The sequence below is a fragment of the Terrapene carolina genome, unplaced genomic scaffold (assembly GCF_002925995.2).
Source record: "Terrapene carolina triunguis isolate 2854851 unplaced genomic scaffold, T_m_triunguis-2.0 Scaffold139, whole genome shotgun sequence".
Taxonomy (NCBI): domain Eukaryota; kingdom Metazoa; phylum Chordata; order Testudines; family Emydidae; genus Terrapene; species Terrapene triunguis.
Genome location: NW_020664490.1, coordinates 5,007,883 through 5,020,258, shown reverse-complemented (window position 1 = coordinate 5,020,258; position 12,376 = coordinate 5,007,883). Strand labels below are relative to the sequence as shown.

The 12,376-nt window shown below is 38.1% G+C and overlaps 1 protein-coding gene across 3 annotated transcripts in view; it reads right to left on the bottom strand.

The window, feature by feature from the left end:
- LOC112124089 (poly(A) specific ribonuclease subunit PAN3) overlaps positions 1-12,376 on the bottom strand; it is a 115,460-nt gene that overhangs the window by 45,634 nt on the left and 57,450 nt on the right. For all 3 annotated transcript variants that reach the window (XM_026653447.1, XM_026653448.1, XM_026653449.1), the window contains one exon: positions 5,584-5,734. In XM_026653447.1, coding sequence (XP_026509232.1) covers positions 5,584-5,734 — 151 coding nt within the window. The remainder of the gene's footprint in view (positions 1-5,583; positions 5,735-12,376) is intronic.

Below are 12,376 nucleotides of genomic sequence, written 5' to 3'. Positions count from 1 at the left end.
CATTTAAATATTTTAATTAAAACAAAGTGTCTTTTGACTTTGAGGATTCATATGGATAAACTGGGACAAAAAAAACACCAACATGTTGTTTTTAATGTATTCTTCATTTGAGACCTGGTCCTAAAACTCTCTGAAGTCAATGGAAGTTTGCTAGTCAATGGGTGTAAGAGCCAGCTTTTAATTAGTACTTCATAATAATGCAGATGCAGTTTAGCTAGTCTACAGCACATGTGAACTTTTTAAAAGTGGTGCAATTGTTTTAAAGCACCACACAAAGATTTTCCACCAATTTTCTTCCTCTCGTCCACAAATTTACACTGGCACTCACCATAACCACAGCCTAAAGCTAAAGAAAAACATTAGTGATGTCTCCAGCAATTGAGGCATTCACATTCTTTTTCCAGAGATCAAACAAAAACACTGTATAAATATAAATTGTTAAAAGCTTCACCGGTATTCTAAATCACTGGGTTAGTTAAGGACATTAAATTACTGAATGTTATAAAAGTTTAAAAAAAATAATTTGCAAAAGGTTTTTGCTGCAGCAGCTTTAAATACAGAAGAGATTTGTTTTTAATCTTAAGGAGTCCAGTGGCACCTTAAAGACGAAAAGATTTATTTGGGCATAAGCTTTTGTGGGTAAAGATAAGAAGAGGGTTTTTTACCCACAAAAATAAATAAATCTGTTCGTCTTTAAGGTGCCACCGGACTCCTTGTTGTTTTTGTGGATACAGACTAACATGGCTACCCCCTGATACTTTTTATCTTAGGGAGTTTTTCCACAGTGCCCATTACCACAGTAGCTAAATGAGTGCAAGGTAATTATATCTGCATGCACTAGGTTCCTAGTGAACTTTACAGTCTTCTGCTCTTCTTCCTTTCCTGCTATGAGATAGTTTTGCTTGGGATTATATATAATTTTATTCTCTCTTTTCTTTTCCCTCACCTGTACCCTTCTGGTATGGTTGGAAAGCTCTCAAACTGTAGGGTGTGCATCATACCTTACAGGTGGTCAAAAGAGATTAATCTGACCTCCTTTCAGAGCTCAGCCTACAATCAAACCCCTTCAACTGAGAACACTTTCTCCTGTTGCCCCACACTGAGACTTGTGTAGACATATCCAAGCTAGCTTTTATCTAGATAGATCAAACAACAGTATAGCTGCTGCACCATGGATGGCAGCATGGGCTAGCTGCATGAGTTATGTACCCAGGGTCCTAGGCATGGTTGTACTCGGGGGCAAGCCTGTACCAATGTCCCTGCGGCTACATTGCTATTGTTACTCGATCAAAGCTTAACAGGTACACCTATGCAAGCTGCAATCACCTCTCCTGAGTGCAGTATAAACATACCCTTAATCTTGGGCTCTGTACATTTCATTCTCTCAGAGGTGCTCAGTTGTCTTGGTGGGTCAAGGATGGAGACGCAGTTTCAACAGAACAGGCCACTGAGTACATCGCCTCTGTGTTCCCCCTGCTAGCACCCAACATTGTTCTGTTGTCAGTTCAAGGTCCTGGTCCTTACCCATTTGATGGCTTTGAAGATCACGGGTCTTGAACTGTCAACAAAACCAGATTGGAAAACAGTGAAGGAATTGGAGCATGGGGTGAGGTATTTGCAGAGGCCTGGCTCATTGAAAGGCAGGCGGCTATATTCTGCATGAGCTGAAGGCCCCTACATTGTTTTCACCTTCAGCTCCAGAAAGGGGAAGTTACAGGAATTTAGACAGGAGGTGACAAATGCATCAATCACTGGTCAGATTCTTGTCTGAACAACAATATTTTAAGCAAGCTAGAGGTGAAACAAGGAGATTTTCACCACTGATGCTATGTGGTTCATCTAGGCTTAGTGAAGAGTCAAAACAGGGCTATGAGCCGTTGCACCACTTTGATGAATTGAGAAAAGCCTTCAATGAAGGGGAGGATAACATCCTGGCTAATTCTTCAAAGCACTTCCTCTTTATGACCAGCATCACTTTGGTCTTGTCCAGAATGAGTTTGAACCAGCTGTTCTTCATCCAGCTACTCATCTCGGACATCTTTGTGATGGCATTGGTTGCCTCTAGAAATGAGCTGTACAGCTGGGTGTCATGGACATACTGGAGGCAGCAGGGTCTGTGGCATATTACCAACTCTAAGTGGTCTCCTGTAGACCCTGAAAAGGAGGCTGGTCCAGGATATTTTCTTGTGAAACTCTATAGGGGAGAGTTTATGAAGAACAGCAGCTGCTCATCATCATTTTCTAGGTCCCATTGCAGAGGAGTAACTGGAACCATTGTAGTTCAGCAGTTTTCTCCAGCTATAGCATGTAAGCAGGTCAACAGCATTTTGTGGCACTACATTTCAGCACCTAAGTTGAAAGCTGTAGAGATCAAGTAGTGTAGGTGCTAAGATGTAACCTGCATCCATTGTCATGAGTAGGTAACCTTGAAGCTCTATTAGTCTTGTCTCCATGGTGCACCCCAGTACAGAAGTTGTGAAGCAGCCAGGAGTTGACAAATGTGACCTGTTTGATTTTGGCTGTCACTACATTCTCAATGGTTTTGCTTAAAAATCAGTTGCAGAGGTTTTCTTCATCCAGTGTTGATAAAGACTAGGTAAACAAATGCAGATTTCAAGGGACATTTATACCATTTTGGGAACAAGTTCTGTCAAATGTCATATCTCAAATATGTTTTTCATTTACACTTCTTAATGCAAGGGAAATCTCAGAATCAAAAATTAAAGAGGAGAAAGATCTATTTGGTCTTCTTTTTCCATCCTCAAGGGATGAGCAAATGCAGGACTGTTCCCTACAAAGGAGACCACTCTATTTCTCTTGGGATACTATTTCAAATTTTAACAGCAATCACTGCTAGTACATTTCCTCATCCCACCTGGAACACTCTTGCTCAATGTCCCTCAATACTCCTAATACCACCTCTCAGAATTATCCTAATGAATTCTTATTACTCTTCAACATTTAAATCCTTCACATGCCTTTTGAAAGTTATATTCTATTCCCCCAAACAACACATATATCACTTAGTTGCTTTTCAGCTAAGCTATACATTAAAAAAAAAAAAAGTTCCCTGATGAAAAAAGCCAGCCTATACACATTTAGCTTTTGTTGCTTTTTTCCTGAGTTCCGTCCAATTAATCAGCATATTTCTTATACTGAAGTGCTAAGGAACAGTTTGCAACATTTTAAATGAAGCTCCAACAGGGCATAAAGAGACAATTAGCAGCTTAGTTTGTAACTTGTCTCTAAGGGCTGGTCCACACTACCCGCCTGATTCGGCGGGTAGAGATCGATCTTCTGGGATCGATTTATCGCGTCTCATCTGGACGCGATAGATCGATCCCAGAAGCGCTCCCCCGTCGACTGCGGAACTCCTGCTCGCCGAGAGGAGGAAGCGCTGTCGACGGGGGAGCCTACCTGCGCCGCGTGGACCCAAAGTAAGTAAATTTAGTTCGATCTAGGAAACGTCGACTTCAGCTACGCTGTTCTCGTAGCTGAAGTTGCGTTTCCTAGATCGATCCCCCGCCCCAGTGTGGACCTGCCCTAAGTGTGCTACTCAGAAATCACTGTTATTTTATCAATTTAACAACAGAGTTCATGGTCTGTAACTTGCTGTCCAGTATGACCTAAGACCAAGATTTTCAAAAATAGGAACCTAAAGTCAAGCTTCTATACTCTTCTTCAGGCTCTTACAAAAGTGACCAAATTTTCAGAAGTGAGGAGCAGAGAATGGACAATAGGAGTTGTTGACAGATAAGCACTGTTGATGCATCATGCCACTTAGAAATCTCAATAAGGAGGCTAAAACTCTGTTATATTCATATTTTAAAACCTTGGCCAGATCTTTTTCAGTACTGGTATCTGCTAAGTATCTATTACGGAATCTCTCTCCCAGATTTAGGCATAATCTGATTTCATGTTCTACCCATATTTCTAATTTCTCTGCCCTCAATGCTATTGCTTCCCGCTTCAAATATTATTAAAAGATGTTAAAGAAGGACCATGAAGGATCCCCATGGCACCCCACTGGACAGTTCCCAAAGCAGATGATCATTTATTATATTTTGCTTAGTCTTTCCGGTAGTTTTCAATCTAGATGACAATGTTCATATGCATACCAAAAAGACAGTTTTCCAGTCAGATTGCTAAAGTTCACATATAATTATTGCATTATGTCATCCATCACTTATGTTAATTTGATCAACAAAAATATCAAAAATTTTCTCAACATGATTTGTTCTTTGCAAAGCTATGCTATTTAGTGCTTATTTTTCCGTTATCATCTAAATAGTTAGACAGTTCTTCCATTATTTTACTACGGATTGAAGTTAGTCTTGCCAGATAGCAACTGTCAAGACTGAGCATTACATACAACAGTTGCTCTTTCTGATTCCTCTAGTACCTCCCTAGTTCTCTATGACTTGTCAAAAGCAATTGTCAGGGGTTCAAGTATGTACATTAGCAAATTCCCTTACAGACCTGGGATGTATGTTATCCAGACTTGCTGATTTGTATATATTCAAATTGTTCAAGTATTCCCATATGTGCTTTTTATCAAGAATTAGAAACTAGTAAAATATCTTTGCTTTATCAAACTTTGGAAAACTAATGTGCAAATTGCTTGAAATTTTCTGACTGTTTTTCTTTCCAGAACACCTTTGAATTCCAGGATTTGCATGGAACACATTTTTATAGCAGTTTTTAATACGAAAAATAATTGGAAACAGAACCCAAAATATGGGTTGCAAACTGAGATTACATAATAGGACAAATAATAGCAGCAGAGTTAATTTTTAAAAGGCAAGTCATTTTAAGTCTTACTTTCTTTGGTGTTACAAAATAAGAATTTTCTTAAATCTTTAGTTTTAATCTTAGGGCTTGTCTACACTTACCAAAGGATCGATGCTGCGGTGATCGATGCATCGGTGGTCTATTTAGCGGGTAGCGAAGACCCGCTAAATCGACCGCCAATCGCTCTCCCATCGACTCCTGCACTCCACTTGATCGAGAAGACTAAGGCTCTCCTGTCGACATCGCATAGTGTGGACCCCGCGCTAAGTAGATCTAACCTACGTCGATTTGAGTTGCACTATTCACGTAACTCAAATTGCATAGCTTAGATCGACTTTTCCCTTTAGTGTAGACAAGGCCTAAGAGTCAATGTATTATTACATCCACAATACCTATCCTAGAAATAAATAAAAAGCATTTATTGTATACAGTACACCCTTGCTATAACAAAAGACCCACTGTGGGGGGAAGTGGAGGGAATAACTCCTCCAGCCTGTCGCAGTGGTGGGGCTCAAGGTGAGATCCAGGGACTGGGTTCATTGTATCTGAAGGTTTGTTATTATGAAGGGCATTATAGCAAGGGTGTATTGTAGTAGTAGTAAATTAATTGGAAAGTTATTTCAAGATATTGTACTATTATTGGCACTACGGATTTTAAATTAAGAGATAAACCGGGAATATACTAGTTTTATATATCCATTGATAACTTAACTCCTAGTTTTAAATGGGTTAAATTTGAAGTGTAGATTAATAATTAAATAGCTATACTGCAAATCATTACTCCCAACTTACCTGGAGCTAGTCCAGCAGTAGCAGGACTTCCCATGGAAGGGTGAGAGAACAAGGCTTGAGAGAAGGCAGACATACTTGACTGAGAAACATTATTCAGCCTGGAAGTTGATCCTCCTTTCGGAATAAACTCACTTGCTGTAGGATTTGGTGTCTGTTTAAAAATCAGATACAGTAAGTTAATGTTTATTTCAAGTGTGAAGATATAGACAATGCCTATTAAGCTCAAAAAACTTTCTAGGCAGAGGGTATGGGATATTTTAAAGATTTGCATACAGCTTGTCTGAATAGATATATATAGAAAACTACATTGCATAAACAGATTTTAAAGTTACCTTCTACCTTACATCTTAAGTAGCATTATTGCGCTAGCCTTATGAACATCTGAGTTATAAATTTATATAATACCTTTGCAAGAGATTTTGACAAAATCTCTTCTATTTTAGTATTATGGACCTTTCCAGAACTGAGACTTTGTAACACCACTGCACAGATTGGCACTACTCTGAAGTATTTTAGGGAACTAGACTGCTGAAAGTTCCTCAGAACTGAGAAACAGTTTCAAATTTAAGTTGTAAAAACCACTTCTACTAAAGAAAGGTCATTTCTGTCTCTGTTTCAAACAGGTTTGTATGTTCCTTTTTTTGGGAAGTACAGCTTCCTTCTGTTTTAGGCCATTTCTACACTACCACTTATGTTGGCAAAACTTATATCGCTCAGAGGTGTGAAAAAACACACTGCTGAACAGCATAAGTTTTGCTGACATAAGTGGTAGTGTGCACAGCGCTATGTCAGTGGGAGAGCTTTTCCCACCCACATAGCTACCGCCTCTCATTGGGGGTGGTTTAATTATGTCAACAAGAAAGCTCTCTCCCGTCGGTACAGAGCAGCTACACAAGAGATCTTACAGCAGCAGCTGTAAGGTCTCCAGTGTAGACATAGCCTAAGTTATTTACTCCATTTACATAGCACCTTTAACAAACTGCTAGTTGCTACACCACAGACAATATGATTAGACAGGTAACAGTTGAACACCTTAAAATAAGTAAGGCATGTGAACACTTCGTCTGTAAAACAATTAAAATTACTGGTTTTGAACTTGCATTTTAAAAAAGTATGTTTTTCATAGGAGAAGAAATATAAACTGGTTCTAGATGGGCATACAGTACACAACAGGATATCCATCTAAAATAAACTTAAGTGGACAGAAAACATGTGAAGTTGAGAGTAGGAAATAAAAATAAAAATGAACAAAATTCTACAAGTGGAGGTGTATAACCTGAAGATCATTAAGTGTTAGTTGGCAAATTTAAGTATACATTCTCAGATTCAAAGGGAACTGCTGCAATTGCCTGAATAAAGGAGGTAAAAAGAGTGAAAATCAGAAAGAATAATTTAGCAGCAGAACTTTGAATGGACAGCAGGCTGTTGACAAGATAATGGTTGACAAAAAACAAAACCAAAAAACCCACACCCTCACAGCAATTAAAAGAGGTATAGACCATACTTTAGGTAGTTGAAATAAAAAATTACGAGTTTTAAAATTTAGATTAGTTAAGTTACTAAGTTGTACACTTTTCCACAAAAGTGAAAAAAAAAAGTCACAAAGCAATTAAGTTCTTCATTTCACACACATTAGAGGAAAGACATATGTGTGAAATGAAGATTGACTCTGAAGAAAATAATTTGAAAACATTGTTTTAAATACTTTTGGTATTAAAAATAAATTAAAAGAAATGCACCTCCAATTAGACACTTCAGCCAAACACTATGGAATATAATATTTGAAACTTCTAGAAAGGAAGGTTAAATCTGGACATTTCAACAAGGTAGATGATGCTCAAACATTTAAAATCATTCCTACATCCCAGCCCTATGACGAAGATAAATTCTTACCAAAAAATCATCTGATTGTTTTAGGTAGGAGTCAATTTGTGCATGTGTGTGAATATTAAATTTGAAGCACAGTCAATAGAGAACTGTCCTATTTTAGTTACAGCCAAAAGTGCAGACAGGAGAATTAAAATACCTGGACTCATAAGGGTATAAAGGTGTTCATCTACGATGCTAAAGGAGTTGCAAAGTCTGGGTAAGGAAAAAAAATCGAAATCTAAACCAAGACAGGAAAATAAAATGAAAGTTAATTATAACTTGTAATTTTAAATGCATTTAAAAATGCAAAGGGAAAGTTCTAGACAGACACCTGAACATTTTAGGTAGAGGAATAACTGTAGAATGAAATATGCTCTTGAACAGCCTGAAGTAAGATCAGGCAAACATGCATGTGGTCAGTTAGATGAAGAGACTGGAGAAAGTGAAGAGAGAGGATGCACTGAGGGGAAAAAGAGTTTTCAAATACAATACTACTACTGTAAATTCATCAAGCAACATCATTCAAAGTGTTTAAAAACCGGTGAAAAGCTTGTAGAATCAAAGTAAATTGCATCTCAAAGAATGACAGTCCATAGAAAAATAGTTTCTTACAGTTACAAGTAGACCATGAACCCTTCATGTCTACAATATTGTGATGAAAAATCTACCATGTCAAAACATTTTATGAAATTAAAAACACCTATACTTCAATGAACAAATAAACAAACCAAAAATGCATCCAAGAAACGCTGATCAGCAAAAATTCCCTCCTGCCTCCTAAAAAATGGGCAACTTCCAAAACCCCACAATTGATTAATACTTAACTCCCTCAGCTCAAGTGGAAGTCCATTCCACTGTCTATAAATTCATACCACTATAAATTCCTAAATATATTCCACAAATTTAGGTACCCAAGTTCTGGTCTGTAGAACAGCAACCAGTAGGTTCAAACATTTTAAAATGAAATTCTACTCCAAATGTTCCCACTTGTCACTCTATACTTCGGTTTATCCAAATTAGGTGGCTACACCTGGATGCTATACTCCATATATGATCTAAATAGTACTTTATAATGAAACTGCAAAAAATACCCTTGATTTGACATTATATCTCTTGATGAATAGCAATATCCTATTGGCCTTTTTAGTCTCACACACACACACACACACACACACACACCCACCCACCCACCCACTTCTATGCTGGTCAAGGAAGAGATTTGAGGATTTAAACACGCTTCCAATTTCTAACCCACTTGGCTCCATACCCATTGATCAAAAAAAACCCAAGTAGGTTATAAACCATTATAATCAGAATTTGAACAGTAAAACATTCTACGGTCACAAACAAGCAATATTTTCTAATTTAATATAACATCATGATCAGAAAATCCGACGTTTAGTTCCCAAAGCAAGCTTAACTGCCATGTTACACACACGTTTACAAAAGCTTTTAAGAACAGATGAATTTTCTGAATGTGTAAGCTCACAGCTGTAGTGCCACATTATATTACTGTGATTTTTCTGCATCTTGAGTTCCTTGTTACATGTGCATTTTTAATTTGTAATCACTTGAAATCAATGAAATTTCATTTCATTTTCTGGCTTTCTAGATATATGACCACATGTTTAAAATAGGCAGCCACAGTATGTACACTGTGCACATTCAAAATAGTCAAAGAAGTGACATATCACTGTTAATTGTCTATAATTGCTATTCATTTCAGTGTTCTTTTCCAAACTTCACAAAATGCATTCAAACCCAACCACCAGGTATATGCCAATTTTGAATGCAAGATTAAGAAATCAGTTATTAATGCTCTAAATAAGTACCCAAGAAGGTTCTTATACCTGAAAAAACATCCTTGTCAAACTCCGGCAACACAAAACACCAAATGAAATTTTAAGAAACTTTTGACTAAATTTGAGTCAATGATAAGCCCAAGTCAAGCAGCCCAAAAGGGGATGGGATTGCTTTAAATAGTCAGAAGGACAAGTGCATCATTACAGTTTTATGGGGATTAGTTTAACCCACTATACTGAAATAAGAATGATTCCACTCTGAAGGGACACTTCACCCTTGACTACATGCGGAAATTGCACTGGTTTAATTTAAGGTGTGATTTTTAGAACTATTTAAACTGCTGAAAGGCTGAGAACATTTATTTTGGTTTAAGACAGGCTTGTTGCACTTTAGTTTAAGTCTTTTCCTAATTGAAAGTGCGGGGAGAGTTTCTTTCTTTCTTAGACACAAAGAAAATTTACTTCATTCCAATCTGCTACACTTACGATACTCCACTGAAAGCAGTGCCCTTTTTTTGTGGTGATATGCAAAAATACAAAGAACCCAGTTTGACCCTCTGAATCCTGGTAGAGGGTGCAGGATTGGCAATTCAACATATTTGACATGAAGATCTCTGACACACAATACAGAAACTCACAGTCATTTTTACAGTTTTCTGAGTGGAACTTTATGAAGCTTTCTGACAGAAGTTTGACTGAATAACATCCTTTAGATCGTGAGTAACCAACATGTATTTGAACCAACATTTTCAGAAAGAAAAAGAAGTATTTCCTAACCACATTTCTGAGATACTTTTTTTTGAAAAATTTTAATAGGTTCTGAATTTCCTATAAGAGCTGTGTAAGCAGAGTCACACAGAGCTCATGTTCAGCTGCTTATCCACCACCACCACCACATTAAGAAACCTGCTGGGAGAAGGGGGAGCACTTTACTGCTAGCTTCTCTCTTGCAAGTTTAAAGTTTTTAAATTTAGAAATAGTAGCGCAAGGAATTTTACCAGCATCTAAAAACCTAGGTTTTTTGATAATCATTAAAAAACAAACAAAACAAAACCTATAATCAGAAGAGAGGACAATGTTGTAAAGAGGAAGATCATTAAAGATGCTATCTTGCACCCACAAGATTAAGGCAGTGGTTTGCAAAGCATAATATTTCAGTATCTCTTTGCCTCAGATTAAACAAACTCAAAAATTGGGGCTAAAATTGCTAGTCAATAATCCGAGTAAGAGTAACCTAGAAGCAAGAAAAAGCAGTGTGACAATGGCAATTTCCTACAGATCCTTGGGAGACCTTATTGAATTAAGTTCAAGTATATTTGGGGTCCATTGTTTTAAATGAAGGGTTTATGTAGGATTGTATTCTACTTCCAGGGGGAGGGCTACCACAGCTCCTCCAGGAACTAAAAACAGTGGGTGCTGATTAAGGCAAACCAGTCAGGTTATAGCCCCGCCTCAGAGAGGTATCACCTCCTGGGGCAGCTCACATATATTAGGTCAAAGTGGATTCTCCACTAACCAACAGACAAAGACAGGACCTTTGGATAAAATAGCTTGATTTTAAACTAACCCAGGGCCTTCTTTCTGATCCAGCAAACAGATAGGACCTGCTGTCCAAGAAGGAGTCACAATCCTTGTGAAAAAGGGTTGGAAGGACTGACACCTACCAGACCCTTGTGCTTGAGTTGGGGGTAAGCTTTTTAGCATGTGTGTAGCTTCTTTTCTTGTATTTAGTATATTTTCTCTCTTATGCTTTCACCTTAAGAATAAATGTGCTTGCTTCAGAGATTCCAAGGCCAGAAGGAAACACTGTGATCATCTAGTCTGTCCTCCTGTATAGTACAGGCCATAGGACTACCCCAGAATAATTCCTAGAGTGTATCTTCTAGAAAAGCATCCAATCTTCATTTAAAAATTACCAGTGATGGAGAAGCCACCATGACACTTGATAAACTGTTCCAGCAGTTAAATACTCTCACCGTTAAAAATGTATGCCTGCTTCTAGTCTGAATTTGTCTAGCTTCAACTTCCAGCCATTGGATTCTGTTATACCTTTCTCTGCTAGACTGAAGAGCCCATTATTAAATATTTGTTTTCCATGTAGATATAGACTGTAAATCAAGTCATCCCTTAACCTTCTCTTTGTTAAATTAAAGAGATTGAGCTCTTTCAGTCTATCATTATAAGGCATGTTTTCTAATCCTTTACTCATTATTGTGACTTCTCTGAACTCCCTCCAATTTCTCAACATCCTTCTTCAATTGTGAGCACCAGAACTGGACACAGTACTAAACCAGCAGTTGCACCAGTGCTGAAAAGAGGTAAAATAACATCTCTTCTCCTACTCAATATTCCACTGTTTATATCATAGGATCACATTAGCTCTTTTGGTCACAGAGTCACACTGGGAACTCATTTTCAGCTGCTTATCCACCTCCACCACCAAATCTTTTTCAGTCTTATAGAATCATAGAATATCAGGGTTGGAAGGGACCTCAGGAGGTCATCTAGTCCAACCCCCTGCTCAAAGCAGGACCAATTCCCAACTAAATCATCCCAGCCAGGGCTTTGTCAAGCCAGGCCTTAAAAACCTCCAAGGAAGGAGATTCCACCACCTCCCTAGGCAACACATTCCAGTGCTAATGAGTCACTATTTCCTAGGATATAGTCCCCCACTTCATAAGCAGAGCCTATATTCTTTGTTCCCAGATGTATACTTTTACATTTAGCTGTATTAAAACACATATTTGCTTATGCCCAGCTTACCAAGCAATCCAGATCGCTCTGAAACAGTGACCTCTCTTCTCATTATTTACCACTCCCCCAATTTTTGTGTAATCAGCAAATGTTATCAGTGATGATTTTGTGTTGTTTTCTTCCAGTCATTGATAAAAGTATTAAATAGCATATGGCCAAGAACCAATCCCTGAAAAGATCCTCTGGTCAGGAGGGAAACAGAAGTGAGTCTCTGCACAAGAGAGGTGATGGCTGAGGAGCCAGGAGCCTACAGTGGATGCCCGTAATGGACCAGGGAGGAAGGAGAAGCAGGGGTAGAGGGCATACAGTTGCAGTTGCCCTGAACCATGACAGGAAGGTAGAAGAAAAAAAATTCACAAAGCCGTTCA